Source organism: Pseudoliparis swirei, chromosome 19, assembly GCF_029220125.1.
Source record: "Pseudoliparis swirei isolate HS2019 ecotype Mariana Trench chromosome 19, NWPU_hadal_v1, whole genome shotgun sequence".
Taxonomy (NCBI): Eukaryota; Metazoa; Chordata; class Actinopteri; order Perciformes; family Liparidae; genus Pseudoliparis; species Pseudoliparis swirei.
The window spans coordinates 3,964,629-3,989,444 of NC_079406.1; the positions used below are offsets into that span (position 1 = coordinate 3,964,629).

The 24,816-nt window shown below is 48.0% G+C and overlaps 2 protein-coding genes across 3 annotated transcripts; one reads left to right on the forward strand and one right to left on the reverse strand.

Annotated features, from left to right (window-relative positions):
- Positions 1-90: 90 nt before the first annotated feature.
- On the forward strand, positions 91-14,885 carry rps6kal (ribosomal protein S6 kinase a, like). Of its 2 annotated transcripts, XM_056438760.1 has the most exons (22): positions 91-1,189; positions 3,506-3,565; positions 3,645-3,761; positions 3,849-3,930; positions 4,045-4,125; positions 4,367-4,446; positions 5,149-5,255; positions 5,906-5,943; positions 6,157-6,299; positions 6,399-6,469; positions 6,876-6,964; positions 7,060-7,124; positions 8,194-8,296; positions 8,414-8,535; positions 8,968-9,090; positions 9,575-9,664; positions 9,753-9,911; positions 9,999-10,160; positions 10,307-10,383; positions 10,587-10,704; positions 11,291-11,431; positions 13,601-14,885. In XM_056438760.1, the coding sequence occupies exons 1-22, from the start codon at positions 1,163-1,165 to the stop codon at positions 13,724-13,726; spliced, it is 2,181 nt and encodes a 726-aa protein (XP_056294735.1). In that variant the 5' UTR covers positions 91-1,162; the 3' UTR covers positions 13,727-14,885. The 2 variants fall into 2 exon arrangements, with proteins under 2 accessions (XP_056294735.1, XP_056294736.1); XM_056438761.1 differs by lacking the exons at positions 91-1,189; positions 3,506-3,565; positions 3,645-3,761; positions 3,849-3,930 and having other exon boundaries at positions 5,139-5,255.
- Positions 14,886-23,318: 8,433 nt separating this feature from the next.
- LOC130209837 (POU domain, class 3, transcription factor 4-B-like) lies at positions 23,319-24,404 on the reverse strand. Its single transcript, XM_056439724.1, has one exon. The coding sequence runs from the start codon at positions 24,402-24,404 to the stop codon at positions 23,319-23,321; it is 1,086 nt and encodes a 361-aa protein (XP_056295699.1).
- Positions 24,405-24,816: the final 412 nt, after the last annotated feature.

Consider the following 24,816-nt stretch of genomic DNA (forward strand, 5'->3'; position numbering starts at 1 on the left):
CCGTGTGGCCGTTTATGTTTCAGTAAAGGTGGGGGGGGGGGGTCACTTTTTATAATGTATCGGATTAGCAGATGTAGGAAAAAGCACTACAGGGAACTAGAGAGAGTGATGTTCACACAGGTAAAACGTGTTGCAGTCATTAAAGTAATCAAATTACAAGACCACCTTGAAAAATTGTTGGCTCAAATTATAAAATTAAACCACGATTAGAAAACAATACCCCCAAACTGGCTTGTTCTCATTGGCACCTTAAACCCATCACATACTTACCAACATATCATTATATTTTGAGACTCTTTAGTAGTGGACAAATGTAAATCACAATTGCGTTATGAATTGTAAGTTGTGACTATGAATGAAGACGTGCAGTGTGTATTTGCGCCTCGTGGGTGGGAGAGATGGAGATGGAGGGGAAGTGGATGAGCTTTAAAGCCTCATATTTGTCCACTCGGACTCGGGGTGGACCGGCTTATGAAACGGTGGCATGCAAACATTCAACTGACACCCATAAGATCAGAGGCTTAGATCATACGGCCTGCCACGAGAGTTGTCTTCTTCTGCTCCCTAATTGTACTCTGCGTCAGCCATAACACTAAACTCCTTTGTCCATTGCGCAAGAGAGGAGGAGGAGGAGGGAGGGGGGGGGCTATTTCGGACGCAAGCAAAACGGTCCATCACCCGGATGCGTGTATGTCACACTGCATCCGAGTTCCCCCCCCCCCTCGCGCCACCACGTCCTCTCTCCCTCCTCTTCTGTCTCCTGATCCGTCGCTTTGGTTTCAGCGGGGGGGGAATCCTAAACCGAATTGCGTCATAAATACGTCAATAAACTCCCCATTCACTGACGACCAGGTACCACGATAGCCGCCATATTTGCATCCATGGCAGGGTAGAAAAGCGGTGCTCTCGGCGAGCGTATGTGTGCGTAAAGTCATCGACTATTCCCCCCCTTCCCCTCCCCGCAGCGAGCACCGACCACCACCGCCACACACCCCGATCCCACATCCCGGCAGCGGTCCCGCAGGGCCACGCAGCTTCTGGATCTGGTCATCAAAGCGAGAGAACAGCCCCGGACGTCCGCGGAAGGGAAAGACATGCAACGTGGAGCGGGGGTCTAGGTGGACTACGATGCCTTAGACTCGGAGAGGACTCCTGGCACAAGATGGAGGTAAACAGCGTCTGCAGCGAGGTGAGTTTTTGCATTGTACCGGACCCGCTTTCCCATGTGCGAGTCCCGTTAGGTTCGCTTTGCTCTCGTTCGGCGTCACGACATGGGAGCGCGCGCCAGCTAGCGCGATGCTAACAGCTGGGCTCCGTGTTTATTTGTGTGGCTACGTCTCCGGGTTGCGTTAGTTCGACAGCGGCCCGCCCGGGCTCTCGCCGCCGCCCGTTTATTTTTTGAGACGGGCTCTTATCCCCGGTGACGCACGACACCCACCCCCGCCCTTCCCCCCTTCGTCTTTTTGTTGTTATTTACACTTTGCGTTCGCTCCCGTAGCTAGCTTAGCGCATGTAGCGTTAGCAGGGAGCTAGTTAGCCTGCTAGCTTGACAGCTCTAAGGGTTGAAACTTAACTTGTGGGGACAAGTTTATTCTAAATGAATTGTATTCAGCCTCTTGTCTTGTTAAAGAGGAGACGTGCCGAAGTCTCTCTGGGGAAACATGTCGGCAACGTTTCGTGAATACAAAGTTGAACACGGACGTTCGGCGGGTTTCACTTCTTTGGTGGTCGGGCGTCTTGGCAACAGCGCGAGAATCAGTGAAGCCTGAACTCGCGTTTTCTCATCGACTTATTTTTATTACAAAGCTATTCATCTATAACACCCGTTAGATAACTATGGTAACATAACTATGGTATTGGCGTATCGACTGCATTGCGAGGAAGCATTAGCGCTGCCTCTTCTGTCCTCCTCGTAACCACAGGGAACTCTTTACGGGATGTTCTCATCGTCTTTTCAGCTTCAGACCCGGTTTTATTAAACCTTATTTTAAAGACTTCTCTAAATGCTCGTGTGGTGACATCTGTGGAGAGGTTCAGTCTGCTTCCCTTCCCCACGGTGAGGGTTTTTTCATGTGCAGCTAAGCCAACCTGACAGCCTAAATAAACCTCTCCATCTCTGGGATTCTTTGCAGTCTTTCACATCTACAGTCCAGACTGTCTGTGTGTGAGACACACACACACACACACACATACACACTTCCAGCAGGAGAGCTCTTGCAACATACATCTCTGACCTCTCCAGTCTTTGTTGAGCTAGACCACCCACCCCATCTCTTGTTTTTTGGGAAGACTTCTACCACAGCATTCCTAATGTTTAGCAAGCTGATGAGGTGGAATAGAAATATTGAATAATTCATAAACTTTTGAGCCCCCCCCCCCACCACCCAAAAACAGCATTTATCTCCTGCCACGGGTTTGAAAGCTGCAGAGATAACGGATACGTGGGATTAATGCACTTATCAGTTTTAGATTGTTTTATTTTGAAGCTCGCACGATCGAAGGGATTGTGGCGGTCGGGCGGCTGCGAGATGACGTTACGGGTGTCTTTTCACGTGGCTGGAAGAGGCTCTGCGCCACAGCAGGCGGTGGGCGTGAACACGTATGTGTGCGTTGTAACACCGGCTTCAGAGAGGCGCCGTCGCTCACGTCTCGGTTGACATTTGTGTTCTGAAGGGTACGCCGCGACTGATTGAACGATTGTTTATGTCGATGACCTCGTTGCGCAGTGGGAAGGATATTGCAAAGTGGTTTGTTGGCCTCCGCTCTGTTGGACGGTGTGTGTGTGTGTGTGTGTGTGTCGGTGGCTCCACCCACTGAGTGGGCTTGCTAGTGCTATGACTCATCCCCCCTCCACACACCCTCCTCCTCCTCCTCGGAGGCTTGATGGAATTCAACACACAAACACGCCGGACCGAATGCATCACGCCGGCTGAGCTTTGAAATACGCAGACCTGGCGAACGTTCCAGCGGTCAGTTAATCGTCCCATCTTTATTCGTGGTTTCTGAAACACCTGCTGACCACATCACTGTGAATGTCAAAACCGGTGCACACATCGGGCCCCTAAACGTGTAACACGTTCCCCCCCCTGAGGACGCATAAAGCATATATACATCTATCTTAACTGAGCCAGTCAGACAATTTGTTGTTGTTGTTGTCTCCCTTCCCCCGCCGGCTGGGGATTAAGCTAGACTGCTAATAGCGAGGGTCTTTTCGAGGTAAAGGTGAGCGCTGGGCGGGCTTAAAGGTACGGACTCCGTACCTTTAAGCCCGCCCACTCGCGCTCTCGTTCGACAACAGACGAGAGCGCGAGTGGAGAAGAAGTGAAGGCACCCTTGTTATTGCATGTGACTCATGGATTTCATGTGCCGAGTCCTCCGTAAAGCACGTAGGCGTGCGGCAGCTGCGCTCGGCTACCCAAAAAAAAAAAAAGACAGCGACGAGCGAGCTTCGCGAAAAAAGTGTTCGCCGACTCTGATGAGACCTTCTTCCGCTTTTCGACCGCAGGTCAACGGGCATGAGATCATGGACGAGCCCATGGAGGAGGGAGAGTCTTTCTCACACTGCGTAAGTAGCAGGGGGGGGGGGGACCGGCGTTTTGCTGTTTTTTTGCGTGGCGTTCTCACGCCGAAGCCGTTCTGTGTAGGATGAAGAGAGCTACGAGGAGATTCCCATCACCCACCACGTGAAGGAGGGCTGCGAGAAAGCCGACCCGTCTCAGTTCGAGCTGCTCAAGGTCCTCGGCCAGGGCTCCTTCGGCAAGGTGAGCGGGGGAAAAAAACGAACGAGAATCGAACGTTCCCGTTGGCGTTTTTGCGTCTTTCTCGACTCCTCCCCTTTTCTCTCCAAGGTGTTCCTCGTCCGGAAGATCCTGGGCCCCGATGCCGGTCAGTTATATGCAATGAAAGTTCTAAAAAAGGCATCTTTGAAAGGTAAAGAGACTTTTGTTTCCATCTGCATCCACCAGAAAACGTGCGAGTCGCCCGGTGTGTTACAACCTGAATCCCCTCCCCCCCCCTCCCCTCCTTTCTGTGTTGTCTCTCCAGTCAGGGACCGAGTTCGCACTAAGATGGAAAGAGACATTTTAGTGGAAGTCAACCATCCCTTCATCGTGAAGTTGCACTACGGTAAGAGAAACTAAATATAATAATCACACAGATGACATCCCAGGTCTTCATGCTCCATGAGGCGTCACTGTTGACATCATTTATTGGATTGTTTTGATTTTATATCACAGATATTGGACAGGAATTAGTCCTGGTTTAGTCAACTTTATATTAGATTAGTGTTCAAAGGATGACGCTAATATCTACTATTGTTCTGCTGCGATACCAATATCATTAATTGACTTGTTTCCACATCTAACAGCCTTTCAGACAGAAGGGAAACTGTATTTAATCCTGGACTTTCTCAGGGGAGGGGATGTATTCACTCGCTTATCCAAAGAGGTAAGCTGACGTCCTGTTGCACAAAATCCCATTTTACTTTCATAAGTTTATTTGCAACTGTTTGTCTGTAAAGAAAAAGTACAGCGTGTCTTTTGTGATTCTGGTATTTAATGGTGTTCTTTATTTTTTTTAGACCCCTAATGTTTTACGCATGTTGGTGAAATTCAGAACTACGTGAGCCACAGTGTTCTTTAAAAAAAAACCTCACGAATGGTTAGGCTGACGGCGACAAATGGAACAGGTGCACATTTAGGATGCGAAAATGTATTTTCCAGGAGCATACGCACGGCCACGTCGTTTGTCTCCCGTCTTTTCTGTTTGCTTTTTATCCAAATTTTGACTTTAATTCCTGGAGGAAACACGAGGGCTTCTCTCTGAGCCTTTATCCGCCTGTCGACCGTCAGTGGCTCAAATCGACCCTTGTTCCCCCTCAAATGCATTCAATTGTCCTCCAGGTAGACGTTGTGTTGAACGCATGTCTCGGAGCCAAACGCAATGGCTTCTGGGAAATGTGACCTATTCGAAATGTTGATACTGTGACGATAATAACCCTCTTATTTTTTTATTTTCCTTCTTTATTTTTCTCTGTTTGTAGTCACCGAAGCTCGATATTGAAGTTGTCTCCTTTGTTTTTTCTTTCTTTGCTGCTGAATTTCTCTCCTCTCCTTAGTTCAGAGAGTAAATTTGTCCAGTTCTTATCAGGTTATGTTTACAGAGGAAGATGTGAAATTCTACCTTGCAGAGCTGGCCCTGGCCCTCGACCACCTGCACAGCCTGGGCATAGTTTACAGAGATCTCAAGCCAGAGAAGTAAGCGGCCTCCACCCCGCCGTCACCTTTGACCCCCAGCACTCTCAGAAACACGGATGTTTTGGCTTGGACATATAAACTGTAGCATTAAGCATTGAAGGGATTTTACACCTGACGTAGTGAGGAGACGTTTCACCTAAATGGCAGAATGCTCACGAGAATTCGAGAGTTTTGTTTTTCAGAAAATGCAATCGGACGTTTATAAATTTCCCGCCGACCCCGTTGGGTTTAGAGAGAAGTCAAAAGTGACGATCTTTGAATAAATAAGTGAGTGTGTGGCAGTGTTGGTCTGTACTTGACGCCCCTACGAGTCAGAACAACTCAAATTTGAGGACAAGCAAATAAATAAAAGTCAAATAAAGTCTCAATTAAAGTCTTAAAAAAAGTAAATATCCAACAGAAATATTAGTCGTATTCCAGCTGTTCACGAAACATCCATCGACACACACACACTCACACACACAGTCCTGACTTCAGTCCGGACGTTCCCTTCGGCCCCGAGTAGTTCTCCGTTATTCCTCCTGAGCTTAAAGCATATCTGTGCAGATTTCCCGACAGCGCCATGTGATTTATTATTGTAATATACTCTTCTATTTATACGTCTTGTTCGAAGCCCCGCCTCCATAGAAAACCTGTTTCTTGTGTTTCAGCATCTTACTTGATGAAGCTGGACACATAAAGTTAACGGGTATGTTCTTGGCCTCATACTTCAATGTACAAAGATATTTTGAAATTCAAACGAGTTCTTGAAGAGTCTTAATCTTGTTGATATCCTGTAATTGCACCGTTTCACGTTATAAGCGTCTTTACCGAGAATAGATTCACGACCGGCTGTGGCTGTCCAGGCCGCTGTGTGTGTGTGTGTGTCACCATTTTTGCTTTTGCATTGCTGTGTGCTCAGACTTTGGCTTGAGTAAAGAGTCAGTAGACGCTGATAAGAAGGCGTATTCCTTCTGTGGTACGGTGGAGTATATGGCCCCTGAGGTGGTCAACAGGAGAGGACACACGCAAAGCGCCGACTGGTGGTCTCTGGGAGTTCTCATGGTACGGAAACGAGCTCGTTCGTTAATATTAACTAAGAAGAAGGAAAGGAAGAGGAGAAAAACACCCCGTTGATGATATTCCCCGTTTGTTTCATTGCAGTTTGAGATGCTCACGGGGACGTTACCGTTCCAAGGGAAAGACCGCAACGAGACCATGAACATGATCCTCAAGTGAGTCGAGACGCTCGCCGCTCATCCGTGTGTCCGCGTCACCCTTTTCCAGGGTTCTTACGGTCATGGAAAACCTGGAAAACTCATGACTTTTATAAACTGGTTATTTCCAGTCCTGGAAAAGTCCTTGAAAAAAATGAAATCCCAAAAGTCTTTGGAAAAGTCCTGGAAATGTGTTATTCATATGTTAATTTTACACAGTTTGAATTAAAAGAATAAACATTTCTACATTTATTCTTTCAATCAAACTATTGCCTCATTCATTTGTCATTTAATCGAGATTTCACATAATGTTTGGTCATGGACATTTGGTTTAAAGTCATAGAAAGGTCATGGGAAGGTCATGAGAAGGTCCATCCATCGGTCACCATGTGTGAACCCTGTGTTTCTCCCTCTGACCCTCCAGAGCCAAGTTGGGAATGCCACAGTTCCTGAGTTTGGAAGCCCAGAGTTTGCTGCGAATGCTGTTCAAGCGTAACCCTTCTAACCGGCTCGGTAAGGAGCGCCGTGCGGCGCTTAAGAACCGCGTGAACGTGTTGTTGACCCGCTGCCGACGGGTCGAGTGAACCGGAGTGTACCTGTGTCTTTAGGGGCGGGGCCCGACGGAGTGGAGGAGATCAAACGCCACGCCTTCTTTTCCACCATCGACTGGAATGTGAGCACACACACACACACACACACGGCCTTCTCATTTCTCACACATGTGCACACACACACACACATACAGCCTTCTCATTTCTCACACGTGCACACACACACACACATACAGCCTTCTCATTTCTTACACACGTGCACACACACACACACAGCCTTCTCATTTCTCACACGTGCACACACACACACATACAGCCTTCTCATTTCTCACACGTGCACACACACACACACACAGCCTTCTCATTTCTCACACACACACACATACAGCCTTCTCATTTCTCACACGTGCACACACACACACACAGCCTTCTCATTTCTCACACGTGCACACACACACACAGCCTTCTCATTTCTCACACACACACACACACAGCCTTCTCATTTCTCACACACACACACATACAGCCTTCTCATTTCTCACACGTGCACACACACACACACAGCCTTCTCATTTCTCACACACACACACATACAGCCTTCTCATTTCTTACACACGTGCACACACACACACACAGCCTTCTCATTTCTCACACGTGCACACACACACACATACAGCCTTCTCATTTCTTACACACGTGCACACACACACACACAGCCTTCTCATTTCTCACACGTGCACACACACACACATACAGCCTTCTCATTTCTCACATGTGCACACACACACATATACAGCCTTCTCATTTCTCACACGTGCACACACACATACAGCCTTCTCATTTCTTACACACGTGCACACACACATACAGCCTTCTCATTGCTCACACACACACACACACATGTAACTCTCCAGCTTCTGTTAAGGCTTCACACTTCACAAAAGGTTGGCTTGGTGAGTTCTGGCCATCAGTCCTGGCCACGCCAGCTATGTGTGTGTGTGTGTGTGTCTGGGCAGAGGGCCAGTGCTCACTGTGTGTGCACTAATGGCGCTGCGTGAGTGTTTAAGAGCCTGCGAGGGAGAGATGGGGAGTGGGTTAATCAGGGAAGGACTCTCCTTGGCAAAACAGCCCGTGGTGGGCTTTGATTTCTAACGAGTGTGTGTGTGCGCGTGTGTGTGTGTGTGTGTGCAGACACTGTACAGGAGAGAGCTGCAGCCCCCGTTCAAGCCTGCGGCGGGTAAACCAGATGACACGTTCTGCTTCGACCCAGAGTTCACCGTGAAAACGCCTAAAGGTAAAATACACCTAAACCTACACACACACACACACACACTCCTGCAACTGAGCACCGACTACAACAAACGACTCGTTCGTACGACCATGTGTAATGAATGATCTGCTGCACATCCAGACTCCCCAGGTATCCCTCCGAGTGCGAACGCCCACCAGCTCTTCAAAGGCTTCAGCTTCGTCGCTCCCAACCCGATGGACGACAAGAGCTCCCCGCTGCTCAGCATCCTCCCCATAGTTCAGGTGAGCGGGGACCTGCCGTTACGCACCTGTCCACTGTTATCGGACACTTAGTGGACATCAGTCTTCCTCTCGGGATGCGCACACACTTCATTTCGATGTCAACTGCAAACTTAAAATGTGGATTTCTGGACAATGAAGTCCAATGAAAGGAGCTAGATTGATGATGACGATGGCAGAAATGGCAAAACTTTGCAGAGGTTGCAAATCAATCACAATTCTATGGAATGGTTTCTGCTGCAGAGCCACACACACACACACACACACACACACACACACTCTCTCTTTATCCTCCCCCCCACACTCTGAATGAGCCAAAACAGCAGTGGTAATAGATACGTAGTAACGTTGACACCAGGTTATCGACTGTTTCCGATTCCTTTTAATCTATCCGGATGTTTAACGTGTCTTCTTCTCATTTGTTTCTTTCTCCAGATGCACGGGGGCTCGACCAAGTTCTCTGATCTCTACGAGCTGCAGGAGGACATCGGCGTCGGCTCGTACTCCATCTGTAAACGCTGTGTCCACCGAGTCTCTGGCATGGACTACGCTGTGAAGGTGGAGAGGCGTTTTTTCTTCTCTTTCATTTCTCTAATCCACTAAGCGCCGCTGCTCCACAGTTCCTCCTAAAGCTTTAAATCAACCTGCTCCTCTAACCCTCGGACCACTGATGCATCATGGGATACATTCAGTATTGAGGCTGTGTCTGCGTGACATCCTGTTTCTCTCTCTCTCTTGAATACCTGTTTTTATTGAGATAAAACTCTACTTTAACACAGGTTTTTTTTTTTTACACAGATTTGAAGTAAATTTAGTGTGAATTGCACAATATTCATATATTTATGTCCGTAGAATTTGGGTTTCATAAAAGCTTCTGAACCTCAAGAAGGTATGACACGAAGCGTGCCTATTGTCGGTTAGTGTCGCCGTCAGACCAGCAGAGGGCAGCAGAGCTGGTTTGCATTGTGTTGAACGCACTAATTTATGTTCCTTTTTTCTAATCTGACTAACTGCTCATCGCTGTCGTTTCCCTGCGTCTCAGATTATAGACAAAAGTAAGAGGGACCCCTCTGAGGAGATGGAAATCCTGATGCGATACGGACAGCATCCCAACATCATCACGCTGAAAGACGTCAGTAGCATCCGTGTGCGAGCAGTTCACAACGCTAAGGGTTTTTTAGTTGGCCACCGGAGTCACAGGTTGTGTGTGTGTGTGTCAGGCGTATGACGAGGGCAGGTACGTCTACCTGGTGACGGAGCTGATGAAGGGAGGGGAGCTGCTGGACAAGATCCTCAGGCAGAAGTTCTTCTCGGAGCGAGAGGCCAGCGCGGTGCTCTACACCATCACCAAGACCGTCGACTACCTCCACTGCCAAGGGGTGAGCGGCGGCGGCGGCGGCCGTCACGCCAGCGAGCATTCGGTATCTCCTCCTCTTCCTCTCACAGCGGTCCTCTCCTCTTCACAGGTGGTGCACCGAGACCTGAAGCCCAGCAACATCCTGTACATGGACGACTCGGGAAACCCCGACTCCATCAGGATCTGCGACTTTGGATTCGCCAAGCAGCTTCGGGGCGGCAACGGCCTGCTTCTCACGCCGTGCTACACCGCCAACTTTGTGGCGCCAGAGGTGAGAAGAGGAGAGGAGAGGAGAGAGGGCCACGGCTCGATGGAATATGAGACTCGATACCAGAAAGAGATGTTTAGGTGAGAAGATCGTAGGTCTGAGGGAACGGTCTCTAAAGGTTTGTCCTCTCTGTCTTTGGGTTGGTCCAGGTACTAATGCGGCAAGGTTATGATGCAGCCTGCGATATCTGGAGTCTTGGAGTTCTACTGTACACCATGCTGGCCGGGTAAGAATGCACTCTTAAAATACTGAATAATAAACTGTTGGATCATGTGCGACGGGATGATTAATGTGTCCAATTTATTTGTTTCTGCTATTGCGTCACATTTTTTTGTTGCAAATTTCACCACAATTTGATCAAATCGATGTATTCATGAAATCAAATGCACCGCTGCGTGCGTCTGTAACGCCCTCCTCTCCGCCTGGCAGGTACACGCCGTTCGCCAACGGACCAAACGACACGCCGGAGAAGATCCTCCTCCGGATAGGATCCGGAAAGTTCTCTCTGACCGGCGGCAACTGGGACACGGTGTCGGACACCTCCAAGGTACGCCGACTTTAACCCTTGTGTTGCCTTAGGGTGATTTTGACCCGATTCAATGTTTCACCCTCCTGTTACCTTTATATTTACTAACATATTTTACCTTTTGGGTTCAATTTGACGCCAGCAATTAAAACCTCCAGAAAATTATTAGAATTAATATTGTTTTCCAAGTTTAAGTGTGAGGCACTTTATGTTTGTTTGTTGACTACTGAAAGAACACCGACATTAAACATTGAATGGGGTCAAATTAATCCTAAAGCGGGGGGAGGGTGTAATATTGATTCGGGTCAAAATGACCCTAAGGCAACACAAGGGTTAAAGTATCTTTTAAATTCTAACGCTGATATTCGTGGCTCTTCTCGTGTCCGTAAAGCGCTCGCTACATTCGGGGTTGTAGGCGCGTGAAGGCGTAGTTTGGCTCCTGGAGGTCGATGCGATCCTCGTTTTACTCCAAACTCATGAGTGAACATCAAAGACGCCGTCTTTTTCCTCACGCCTGTTTTTTTAAATGACGTTGTCAGTTTATCGATCGGTGAAATCAATGTTTTCACGAATACGTTGAACGCGCCGGTTCTCTTCCCCGCTCCAGGACCTGCTGTCCCACATGCTCCACGTGGATCCTCACCAGCGCTACACGGCGGAGCAGGTCCTGAAGCATTCCTGGATCGCCTGTCGGGATACGCTGCCGCACTTCAAGCTCACGCGGCACGACGCGCCGCACCTCGTCAAGGTGGGCGCACACACACACACACACACATATTATTTATATCCTCCCGATAGACGAACGTGGTTGAACTTAAAAGGCTAGCGGTACCTCTCATGTGGGCCTGATTACACTTCACTCCGACGCAGAAGAGGGTCTGAACTCTGCTACACGATGGCTTATAAAATATATATATATATATATTATAAGTGATTCATCCACTCTTAACCTCATCTATTACTCATAGTGCAGACATCCCTCTGTTCTCGCGCAGAACTCATCGGGTCTATTTTTGACACGCGTTGCAGGTGGTTTGAGTCGTGAGAGCGCTGTTGCTAGGCGACTGATGACAACAACCCACACGGGCGTTACCTTTTTTTTGCACTTTAATATTTTTTACGGCCGTTGAAACGAAGAGGATGAAGAAAGTAAATTGGGTAAAAAAACTAAATAAAAATTAACTTTTTACTTTCAAGCATAACCGTGAAACTTCCCTGAGACAAAAAGAGCAGCCTGGTCCTCCTTCTCCCTGTCATCGTCAAACTTTACTTTTCTGTGCCGCGCTTGTTGTTGCCCTGATTGGTTTACATGTTGTTGTTGTTTTTGCCGCCTGTGGACTCGTCATCCTGCTCTTAGTCATGAAGCCCACTGCTGTCACTTCTCTATTTTTGCTCTTCTCGCCTACGCATGTGACTCAAGATCTGACAGGTGGTTCGTATTGAAAGGCCTTCAGGAGAGGTTATTATTTTATTATAGGAGAGGTTATATATATATATAGTTATAGGAGGGGTTATTATATTATTAGAGGAGGGGTTATTATATTATTATAGGAGGGACTATTATATTATAGGAGTGGTTATATATATATATTATTATAGGAGGGACTATTATATTATTATAGGAGGGGTTATATACATTATTATAGGAGGGACTATTATATTATAGGAGGGGTTATTATGTTATTATAGGAGGGGTTGTTATATTATTATAGGAGGGATTATTATGTTATTATAGGAGGGACTATTATGTTATTATAGGAGGGGTTGTTATATTATTAGAGGGACTATTATGTTATTATAGGAGGGATTATTATATTATTAGAGGAGGGACTATTATGTTATTATAGGAGGGGTTGTTATATTATTAGAGGAGGGGTTATTATATTATTAGAGGAGGGACTATTATGTTATTATAGGAGGGGTTATATTATTAGAGGAGGGACTATTATGTTATTATAGGAGGGGTTATTATGTTATTAGAGGAGGGATTATTATATTATTAGAGGAGGGGTTATATTATTATAGGAGGGGTTATATTATTAGAGGAGGGACTATTATGTTATTATAGGAGGGGTTGTTATATTATTAGAGGAGGGACTATTATGTTATTATAGGAGGGATTATTATGTTATTATAGGAGGGACTATTATGTTATTATAGGAGGGGTTGTTATATTATTATAGGAGGGGTTATATTATTAGAGGAGGGACTATTATGTTATTATAGGAGGGGTTGTTATATTATTGTAGGAGGGGTTAATATATTATTATAGGAGGGGTTATTTGCGTACCTGCCCCCTCTTTGTTAATTTGAGTCCCTTCCTTTGAATTCTCAATGTGGCATCTTCTCTGTCGACCTGGATGCTTGTTCCGGACTCTTCCATCGACCCTTGAACACACCGATGGCGGTAACCGAGGACGTCGGGGCGACAAGATCGCGAGTCATTGTCGCCGTGTTTTGTGAGACGGACGTGAAGATGTTAAAAGCCCAAAGTTATGTCGTAGTGCACATTTCCACACGATGCCGTGTTTCTGAGTCGGTGAGATGAACACATGCAGAGCAGCGTTGATCGGCTTCTCTTTTGTGAGCGGAGATGTTTTCTCAGAGTGCTTGAGGGCGGGGCTACCTTGTGATTGACAGGTTGCTACGACAGCATCCGTCCGTCAACTTTAACCCTTTCTCGGTGTGTTCTCAGTTCTATGAAAGTTTGGTTGCCTTGCTCCGCCCTGTGATGTCACTTCCTGTTACAAACCGCCAAGATGGCGACGACCCAAAATGCCAAGCCCAAAGGCTTCCAGATGGTCGATCCACTTCTTATTTCCACGTCTACGACATCGTCGTGTTGAAAACGTGAAAAATTCTTCTTGTGTCTCTTTTTTTAAAGTTTCAAAAGCAACGTGTTGATGTTTTCTTCCAGGGAGCGATGGCGGCGACCTACTCGGCGCTGAGCCAGAAGACCAGTCAGCCGGTGCTGGAGCCCGTGGCGGCGTCCAGTCTGGCCCAGAGACGCAGCATGAAGAAACTCACCTCAACTGACATGTAGACACACACACACACACACACACACACTCTGCTCGCCCTCCCATGTTGACCTCGCTCTCAGTTGGACTGTCACACTCAGACCCAAGTCCTGGCCAGTCAGACGCACCGTCTCCCTTTTTTTTAATAATCTATTTATTTGGCAAACCTGACATGTGCTCTCACACACACACACACACACACACACACACCGGACGAGGTGGCGTTTGTGACGAAGTCGGCTGAAGAGGAAGAGCGGGAAACCCACATGTCTGTTACTGCTGGGGGAGACGACGGACTTGTATTTATTTCCACAGCTTTCATGATGCACTCGCCCTCCTCGCCTTTATTTTCGTTCTCCCTTCCTCCTCGCGTGAGGAAGGGAGAAACACACCAGCTGATGTGCTCCTTCACTGTGATTGGCTGATTCAGAGCTGCTTTTGGTAAACTGTGCCCCCCCCCCCCTACTCTGCTCTTCATCTGCACTCTGCTGTCCCCCTCCTCCTCCCCCCCCCCCCCGTGTTGTCTGTCCGTCTTAACGTGTCCTCGTCAAAGTGACGTAATGGTGACGTGTGCTTGAGAGCCGGCAGGACGGCGTTGACCGAGGGACAAAACGCCGGACCTCTCTCCTCGGGATCCGAGTCGTCTGCCGGCGCCATGGTAACATGAATGCATGTGTGGACGGAGCGTGTGTCTCTTTCCCTTCGGTGTCGCCGTCTCACTCCTGTTGTTACTTCGTGATGCTCGTATCAAAAGAGATGGGGGGGGGAATAAAGCTGCAAAAGTTAACGTCTACCGTAGGTGAAACGATGTGGTAACAAGGACCGGAATTCTAGTTTGCAAAAAAATTATATGGTTATATATGTATATATATTACTATTATATAAATATATTATATATATATTTTATTTATATATATATCTAAATAAATAAATGAAGAGGCGCATGTGGGGGAGCTGTGTGGTTTCTCTGTGGGGGGGGCGGGACACACCCCGTCGAACCAGAGAGGCTGAATTAAAAAAGAGAAAACAAATTTTTTTTAAACTAAATATTCCATGGACATCTTCTTCAAAAAGACGTTGTGGAAATTGTATGATATTGTATTTATTTCATTTGATTTTTAAGATTCTATTTTTCTTTCAAGTTCTGTATATATTGACATTAAAGATCATTATTGACATGTGTCCGGGCCTCGGCTGGTTGGTTCTGTTGCAGACGTCGGGCCCCTCGGGAGGAGGATCGACGGCTCATGGGGATCAGTGTGTATCGGCAGGATTGTGTAACTTTTGCTGAACATTGTGGAAATTACAGGAAGTGTGTTTTCTCCTTCTACCGTGAGTTAATATGAAGCTTGACTCTGATGTGATGAAGTATTCCGATGCTTTAAAGTAGAAGTATGAACGTAGTGTTGGCAGAATTCACCTGAAGGATCAACGGTGCAGGGAAATAATCCCATCGGGTTTTTACTATCAAGTTTCTAGATGAATATTAATGTGTAAATTGCATCCTTTGTTTACTCTTGGGTAGTTTAATTTACAACAATGCATCATAATCTGTGAAATCATTCTTTTCATAAACTACTTTTGTGAAGATGCTGATCCAAGAGGCTTTTTAAAGAGTTTATTTAGCTCAAGAAGTCAGACAATTTCACAAAAGTAATGGAAAACTTCATGATTCAGTATATCGGAAGAAAAATAAATATATTTTTCCATATTTTATGGATCTTTTCACGGTATGATGCATTTTATTACAGATCAATGACGTGGAGTAACAATTACAAGATATGTCTTTTGAGATATTGTGCGGTAGAAGTATAAAGTTGCATTAAATAGACGTAGAACTTAAATACAAATATAATTCCACCACGGTGCCTTCAAAGACATCGTACTCTCCGTCATCCACAGACTTCACTGATCATGTGTAACTGATGGCATCATGTCAAAGTGAAGCAGCATTACATAATGTGTTTTTCCACTGGGGAAGAGGAACAAGATGTAAACACGTCCTCACGGTCTAACCCTCGCATCCAGTCACCGGCTGCTTATCATCCAGAGACGCGGAGCGAGATCCGGCTTCATGTTGGCGTGGCGTCCTGAGGAAACGTCCTTTGAGCTCCGCTTTGGGTCTCTATCCACCTCTCTGGGTCATTTGGTATCAGAGCCGTGTTTTCACTAACTGGACCTCAGCCTTGAGAGTGGACCAGCTGTAGAGATGCACCCGAGACCCGGTTCAGAGTATCAAAGTCCAAATGATTACCCTCACTCTAAACGTGTGGTTTGTAAAAGCAAAACAACGAGCTGAAGGATGAAGGAACGCTCCGCCGGTCCGAGGCCGTCTGCACGGCGCCGTGATTATTATCCCAAAGGAATAAAACACGTTCATATGAACTCTTAGTTTTAAAACATTGACTTTAAACTCGCGTGTTTATGTATTGCAACAAACTATTTAAACCAATGGTGCCCCCCCCCCCCCCCCCCCCCAGCTCTGAAGTAAACCCTGAATGAGTTGCAGACCCTGAATGAGTTGCAGTGCGCGCCAGCCGCCACTAGGTGGCGCCACAGTCCGCTCCGCGGGCCGGTGGCCACCCGGCGGCCCCCAGCGGGTCTGTGGCCGGAACTTATGCAAATGATGCGGCGGCCCGCTTCCATTTTGTCTGTCCAGCCCCGGAGAGGAGGAGCCCCGAGCCAGAGCGGTGGAGAGGGTGTGTGTGCCTGTGCGTGTGTGTGTGCCTGTGCGTGTGTGCGTGCACGTGTGTTTATGTGCGTGCGAGTTTTGTGTGTGCATGTTTGTGTTTGTTCGTGTGTGTGCATGCTTGTGCGTGTTTGTGAGAGTGTGAGTTTGTGTGTGCATGGTTGTGTGTGTTTGTGGGTGTCTGTGTTCGTGGGAGTGTGTTTGTGTGCATGTTTGTGCGTGGGTGTGTGTGTGTGTGTGTGTGTGTGTCTATCAGACCTGTCATGGCCAGACAGCAGAGGATGGAGATAGAGGGAGGAGAGCAGATGGATTGAGGTGACTGCTCCCATCAATGTGCGTGCACACACACACACACACACACACACCTATGGACCAGCTGTTGTCCTTTATTCTGCAACTGTCTGAGCTCCATGCCCCCCCCCCCCCCTGGATTAGATGCATTTAGCAGTCAGCCTGGGAGCGGGAGGTAAACAGTGGGGCTAATTGTTTTGACATACTGCTCTTTGTTTTGGCCTCCCGGTGCTAATCAACCACTCGGCTAATAAGTCCGCCTGGCAAGGAAAACACAGCCGAGTCCAGGCTGCTAGAGAGAGGGGGGGGGGGGGGCATCAAGTCCACAATAACAACAACATCAACCACAACAAAATCAAAAAAAAGAAGGTGGGCCGCAGTCCACGTCCAGAGTTCCCCCACAATGCCGCTGTGGCACCCCCCCCCCCCCTCTCAGGTGTGAATCTATTTATCCTCATTAACGAGCGTCTCCCCAAAGTCGGCCAATTAACACGCCGCTCCTAATGAAGCCATTAGCTGTCAGATGAGGTGGAGGCTCGTCACCGGGCCCACTCCCCGTGCGTGCGTGTGTGTGTGTGTGTGTGTGTGTGTGTGTGTGTGTCTTGCTGCTAATAAAAGCAAGAGAATTAATGGAGTGAGCGTGTGTGATAATGAGTTAATGTGGAACAAGCAGGACGAGCAGCGATAAGCCCGATGAAGATATCAGACACACTGATTCCCTCTCTCGGTGTCATAAACAGGCCTCACACACCACGTGTGTGTGTGTCTCTGTGTGTGTGTGTGTGTGTGTGTGTGTGTCTCTATGTGTGTGTGCGAGCCATACCTTTCTGAACAGCAGTATACTTGCCTCCGTGCGTTGAGGGCCTCAGAGTGTGTGTGAGGACGTGACGTCACACACACGCGTCCTCGTGGTCCTTCATGGAGCCGCAACCTTAATGCGCTTTTAATTGTCAGAGTAATTGCAAAGACGTGAAGAACAATGAGATCACACGCGCAGCTGTTCTACCGGCACCGCTCTTCTTCTTTTTATATTTTTTAAACACTTAATTGGCAGTGACTGAACATTACAAAAGAAATTACATGTAAAAATTGAGTTTTTTTTGTGAGCGCTGACCTGAAGAAGACCAGGTTCTATCATTTCTATTCACCCTGATATACGCTTACATATCGGGATCCTCTTGGCTGGCGGTACTGTACGTCCCCCCCCCCCCCCCCTCCTCCATCCTCTTGGCTGGCGGTACTGTACGTCCCCCCCTCCCCCTCCTCCATCCTCTTGGCTGGCTGTACTGTACGTCCCCCCCTCCCCCTCCTCCATCCTCTTGGCTGGCGGTACTGTATGTGCCCCCTTCATTCCCCCTCCCCCCATAATAACTGAAGCTGCTGCCCAGCCCCTGTCAGGGGACGCCAGAACTGAGGATGTGAAATTGATTTTTTTAGGTTATGCGATTAGTCGTACTGCATATTCTTCCATCTTCTTCTTCTACGACGACCCCCCCCCCCCTCCCTCCCCTCCACCACCTCCTCATCCACTCTGCTTTTCCTCCCTCCTCCTCCTCCCTCCTCCTCCTCGGCTCTCGGTTACATTGCGATTGATTGTGTCCTCTAATCCGGCGGCGTACACACCTGCAGAGCTTCTCCAGTGATCGGCCGTCAGGCGTGATCCACTTTGAAGTCACGTCAGGGGGGGGGGGGGGCAACAGTAAACTCTAATGCACTGAAGATGTGATGAATCAGTGTGGACATACCCCCCCCCCCCTCCTCTTCCTCTCTCCCTCCTGCAACAAGTTTGAAGAGCATCGAGGAACACAAATTTATTCAATGCAGAGATTTTTGGGGGGTTAAAGGTCAAAATGTTGTGATTCTGAACCTAGAAGCTGCTTTTAGAACTTTAACGCTGAGAGTCCCTGCAGGTCCTCTAAGTCCCTGGAGGTCCACTAAGTCCCTGCAGGTCCACTAAGTCCCTGCAGGTCCACTAAGTCCCTGCAGGTCCACTAAGTCCCTGGAGGTCCTCTAAGTCCCTGCAGGTCCACTAAGTCCCTGCAGGTCCACTAAGTCCCTGGAGGTCCTCTAAGTCCCTGCAGGTCCACTAAGTCCCTGGAGGTCCTCTAAGTCCCTGGAGATCCTCTAAGTCCCTGCAGGTCCACTAAGTCCCTGGAGGTCCTCTAAGTCCCTGCAGGTCCACTAAGTCCCTGGAGGTCCTCTAAGTCCCTGCAGGTCCACTAAGTCCCTGGAGGTCCTCTAAGTCCCTGGAGGTCCTCTAAGTCCCTGCAGGTCCACTAAGTCCCTGGAGGTCCTCTAAGTCCCTGCAGGTCCACTAAGTCCCTGCAGGTCCACTAAGTCCCTGCAGGTCCACTAAGTCCCTGGAGGTCCTCTAAGTCCCTGCAGGTCCACTAAGTCCCTGCAGGTCCACTAAGTCCCTGGAGGTCCTCTAAGTCCCTGCAGGTCCACTAAGTCCCTGGAGGTCCTCTAAGTCCCTGCAGGTCCACTAAGTCCCTGGAGATCCTCTAAGTCCCTGGAGGTCCACTAAGTCCCTGCAGGTCCACTAAGTCCCTGCAGGTCCTCTAAGTCCCTGGAGATCCTCTAAGTCCCTGCAGGTCCACTAAGTCCCTGGAGGTCCTCTAAGTCCCTGCAGGTCCAGGCCGCCCCGGGGGGACGCTGGTATTCTTTAACAGGCCGTCCTGACTCACTCATTGTTCTCGACATGAACTCCTCGCGGCTCCTCTGACTCTGGAAGTCGTGCAACTTTGTTTTCTTTCTTTTGAAATGATCTTTTTTTCTTTTTATGTGAGAGTTTGGTCGTTGAATATTACTGTCAAAGAAAAACACGTCACTCTGAATCAGCATTAACTCGGTTATGTCTTTTGACTTTTAGTTTCTTTTAACTCGTGTTGTTCTGTGTTTCTCATGTTTTGCCTGTATTGATCGAAAAAGAGATTATAAGAGTTAAAAATAAGTTAATATAAGTATTTCTAAATATATAACTTTCATTTGTTTGAATATAAGATAGCCAGTTGTTATTATTATGAGTCACTTTTGTGTGTTTCTTTTCTTCAGTTTTTGTGGTTAAATGTGTATCTGTAATTACTGAGCACGTTTAAAGCTTCAAGCATCAAACTAAACCAGAGAAATAAAGACATCTTTGGTTGAATCCCGACATGTGAAGGTCCCGGATGTGATGGGCTGGACCACAACGAGGACCAGACCCACCGGGTCCAGTGAGACCGGGACCAGGACCGAGGAGCGATGTGGAGTCCACACACGAGCACGAGCACGGCGCGCGGCCGACCAGCAGCCGACATGCATTATACTCCCACGACTCCCCTCATGTGGGTTGCTGTCTGTCCCCCCCCCCCCTCTCTCTCTCCTCTCTCTCCAATTAGAGATGCGCGTGTGTCGCGTGTCCTCTCTCTGACCTCCCGCGCGTCAGTTTTAGTGCAACATCAGCGCCTCGAAAACTTTATTTTTTTCTCTCTGCCTGCTAGCTCGGTGAATTTGGGCCAACCACTTTCAAGTTATACGCACACACACACATACGCACACACACACACAGACTTTAATGTGTCCGCAGTTTTTTTCACGTTGTTGACCTTTAGATTCTTTTTTTTTAAGCTCCGGCCTGAAAAATAAAACTATTTATGAAATCTATTGGAAAACAACTTATTTAGAGGACCTTTTTATTTTTTTTATTTTTTTAATGTTGTTTGTTTGTTTGTTACACTTGTTGACTTTTTAACTTCCAACCACAGCCTTTGAAATGACAACACGGAGGAGTGAATACAAAGAGAGCAGAAGGTTTGAGATGAGGGGGGGGGGGGGGGGGGCACCACGTTGATCTGATTCAGAGCGTTCTGGAGGAACCACAACCGGAAGTGCTTCCTTAAATACCTCTGAAAACTACTTAAATATTGCACCTGTCAAGCTCTCTCTCTCTCTCTCTCTCTCTCTCTCTCTCTCTCTCTCTCTCTCTCTCTCTCTCTCTCTCTCTCTCTCTCTCTCTCTCCAGTCAATCATTTCCCCCCAGTGACTTATTGACGTGGAGGTGTCCATTACTCTTTTAAGATACATTTTCTTTTTTGGAGCATCCCCGACGTCGCGCGCGCGTCGAGGCCGTGCGCGCGAGGTGGTGGAAGAGGCTCAATGATACTGCAGTGCTGCTCTGGACCTTGGCTGCTCGCTTTGCATGTTTGCACGGCTGCACGCTCTACCCCCCCCCCTCTCTCTCTCTCTCCCCCCCCCCCCCCTCTCTCTCTCTCTCAGAAATCAGGGACTATTTCGAACTCAAATAGATGGAATCAATCAGCCGCGGTTTTACTTTTCTCTTCTTCTACATAACCGCCCCCTTTCACCTCCACCCTCCCCCCTCTCTCTCTCTCTCTACGTCTCCCCACCCCCCTCTCACTCAGGGTTGCAGACTGAGGAGATGCATAAATTCAGATGCATTAGTATTCCAGTCAGGCTCTCCATTTCAAGGCAAGGCCTCGCACCCTTCCGCCTCTCCTCCTCCTCCTCCTCCTCTCCTCCTCTCTCCCCTCCTTCACTCTCTCTCTTTCCCTCTCTCCATAGCTCTGTCTTTGAAACATTTAAGCAGCATTGCATCTATTGGCCGACTTATTAAAAAATAAATAAATACACATCCCTAAATAATTTTTTAGCCATTATGACTTTTTTTTTTTCAAACCAGGGACTATAGCTCTATGTTGTCCTTCCATGGCCAATTATACGCAGCTGTAGTCTTTGAAATGAGATTCATCTGCTTCTGATTGTGTGCGTCTGAGTGTGTGTGTGTGTGTGTGTGTGTGTGTGTGTGTGTGTGTGTGTGTGTGTGTGTGTGTGTGTGTGTGTGTGTGTGTGTGTGTGTGTGTGTGTGTGTGTGTGTGTGTGTGTGTGTGTGTGTGTGTGTGTCATTGTGTTGTGCTGTCAGGCCCAGCGGCCCAGGAGATAAATCACGCATGTCTGATTGAGGAGGGCACGAGGGCCGGACCACAACAAGACACCCAGTCTGATCCGGATCCTGCAGACCTGGACCCGGGGTCCTGCTTGAGCCACTGGATATGCAGCTGTTGGTGACGTGAGACACTTGGAACAAGTTGCCCTTTGACATGACATTGAAGCTCAGTGAAGGTTATGCAGCTTCAGCATATATTGTATAAACATGCATATTTGGATCATCATTTTCTCTTCAGTATTATCAGAATTTGCCACAATTTAAAATTGAACCCATCTTCACATCGTATAAATAATAATAATAATAATAAACAAAATTAATTATACATTTTTAACATTGTGCTTATACTATTTAAATATTAATTATAATAATAATAATAATCAATACTTGTGTTTGAATATTCATTCACCGGAAGTTAAATTCTGTTTTTAGACAGTGAACAGTTGTAGCAAGAAATTGTTTATTACAACATACATAGTTTATTTCAAAACATAATACAAGCTTTATACTGAAAATAAATAATTACTTGAGCTGTCATCGAAATTTGGAATAAAACCGTCGAAACAGTTCAATCTTACTGAAAATATTGTGTGTTTTTTTCCTTTTTTTTTACATTGCTAATTAAGTGCATGAATATCTAAGAGCATTGGTTTAAATTAATGACTTCAAAAAAGGGTAATTTATAAAACTGTACAATATTCGAAAAAAATACTTAAGAAATAAACCAATAACAGGAGTATTTAGGATTATAAAATGTTGATACTGAACGTACAATAAAATTATAGGCAGGTGTATAGCGTCGTCAAGCTCTCTCTCTCGGCTCTGCTTCAGAGTCCACACAGTTTATATGGTCGAAGATGATTGAAATCAAATAAATGCATTGTTTTCATAAATAGCTGTGTGTGTGAGCTACAGGCCATGAGGGAGGAATTAATAGAAATAAAAATAATAATAATAAAAACATCCTCCAAGTGCCATGATGTTGGTAGCAGCAGGAATGAGGGCCTATATTTGCATATGCGAGAAGGAAAAAATAATAATTACAGATCTGCTTATGAGTGTGTTACAAAACAATGAGTGTAAATATCATGAGAGCTAAAGCGCGCGCGCGTGCTTGTGTGCTTGTACGTGTGTGTGTGTGTGTGTGTGTGTGTGTGCGTGTGCTTGTACGTGTGTGTGTGTGTGTGTGTGTGAGCCCAGGGGGAAGCATGAGGTGGACCGTAAAAACGGCCCCCGGTGCTGCAACAAATCAATTAAGAAAAGTGATATTATTGTTGAGTTTCAGTCCACCAGAGAAAACAAACAAGCAACAACAAAAATAAAAAAATAAAAATCGACATCAGTCCCGAGTTATGATGATATATGGTGATACAAACCAAAAGGCGCTGGCAGGTTATTAGGCACATTTCTTTTTGTATTTATATCCGTGATGTAGAAAATAATTTGTCGGGCTCCAAAAACAAAAAGGTGATCTTAAAAAAAAAAAAAGAAGAAGAAAAAAGTGACGTATTGATGCCGCTATATAGAATAAAATGCCCTTTTGTTGACACTCAGAAAAATGACGAAGGCTGAACAGGTATCTCTCTGTTATTATTGTCGTTGTGGTTCAGTGCTGGAGGAGTCTGTACCGGGACGGCTTGGAGCTGCACCCCACGCGCGCTCGACAGTCCCTCCCGGTGCTTTTTTACGGTCAGAGATCGTGGCACGAGGACGCGTCCCCCGCGCTCCCGCCGTGAGAATACGGTCCCTCGTGCTGCGGCTCTCCCGGCGGCGTCATGCGCTTCTCCTTCTGCCTCCGGTTGCAGAACCACACGCGCACCACCTCCTTCTCCAGCTGCAGCGAGTCCGCCAGCGACGTGATCTCCGGCGCCGCCGGTTTGGGACACTTGAGAAAGTGCGTCTCCAGAACCCCCTTCACGCTCACCTCGATGGACGTCCTCTTCTTCCTCTTCCTCCCCTGAGCCGCGATCTTGTCGATGCTGCTGGCGCTGCCCGTGGTCGAGTCCGCCTCCTCCAGCCACTTGTTCAGCAGCGGCTTGAGTTTGCACATGTTTTTAAAGCTCAGCTGCAGAGCCTCGAACCTGCAGATGGTGGTCTGGGAGAACACGTTCCCGTAGAGCGTGCCCAGGGCCAAGCCCACGTCCGCCTGCGTGAAGCCCAGCTTGATCCTCCGCTGCTTGAACTGCTTGGCAAAGTGCTCCAGCTCGTCCGACGTCGGCGTCTCCTCGTCGGAGTGGTCGTGGCAGTGGTGCCCGCCGAGGTCGCTGTGGTCCGGGCTGAGCGTGTCCCTGAGGCCCGGGTGCATGCCTTGGCCCTGCGGGTTGGGTGGCGGCGTGAGGCCCCCGTGGTCCAGCATGCCGTTGACGGTGAAGCCCGTCTGCGAGTAGAGGTTGATCTGCTGCCCGCTGGTGATGGAGGAGTTGTGGGACACCGGGGTTCCCCAGGCTCCCGGGTGGTTGCCGTGGTTGTTGTGATGAGGGGAGTGATGCGCTACGTGCGGGGACCGGTGATGGATGATGCCGAGCTGCAGGTCCTCTCGGCCCGGTTTGATGTCCTGCTGCTCCATGGAGGCCGACCAGGGGCTGCCCTCCGACAGGCTGCTCGCCCACTGGTGCCCGAGGGAGTGTCCGTTGCCCTGGACGCTGTGCAGGTAGTCGCCCTGGAGGAGTTTCTGGTGCCCTCTGTAGGGGCTAGCAGGCTGCATGGCCTGGCTGTCCGGGTGGATCATGGGGCTGGAGCTGAGCAGGGTGTAGGGGCTGGAGGCAGCGGTGGCCATGCTGGCTGCTGAACCCCACTAGTGCTACTGAAGGAAGGGAGCAGCTCAGCCTCTGACATCTCCCTCTCTCTGGAGCCTCGGCAGCAGCCTTGGCTTTGACTGACAGCCTCCGCCGCCACTCACAGGCCGACTGGGGGCGCAGTGACGACGCGTCTCGGCCAATGGCAGCGCAGAGATATCCGAACCTCCGCCTCTGGGAAGCGGCAGAGCTGCGGATAGGAAAGGGTTACAGCCCAGCCGAACCGGAAGTGAGTCGGAGTGCTGGTCCAGTGGGTCAGGCTGTGGAACGATGTGCGCGCGGAGCGCAGTTCCTGTTTATTAATTAAAGTTTCCAACTGATTTACGCACGAGTTTATTGCTGCTCCTGTCACCCTTGAGCGCGTGCGAAGGAGGAGATTAATGCGCAATGGCA

What these genes read in the sequence shown, in the direction of transcription:
- rps6kal (XM_056438760.1), top strand. Translation starts at nt 1,163, where the DNA reads ATGGAGGTAAACAGCGTCTGCAGCGAG. An exon ending in GGTCTCTGGGAGTTCTCATG is followed by an intron (nt 6,300 to 6,398) that starts GTACGGAAACGA and finishes GTTTCATTGCAG; the next exon opens with TTTGAGATGCTCACGGGGAC. An exon ending in ACATCATCACGCTGAAAGAC is followed by an intron (nt 9,665 to 9,752) that starts GTCAGTAGCATC and finishes TGTGTGTGTCAG; the next exon opens with GCGTATGACGAGGGCAGGTA.
- LOC130209837 (XM_056439724.1), bottom strand. Translation starts at nt 24,404, where the DNA reads ATGGCCACCGCTGCCTCCAGCCCCTACACCCTGCTCAGCTCCAGCCCC.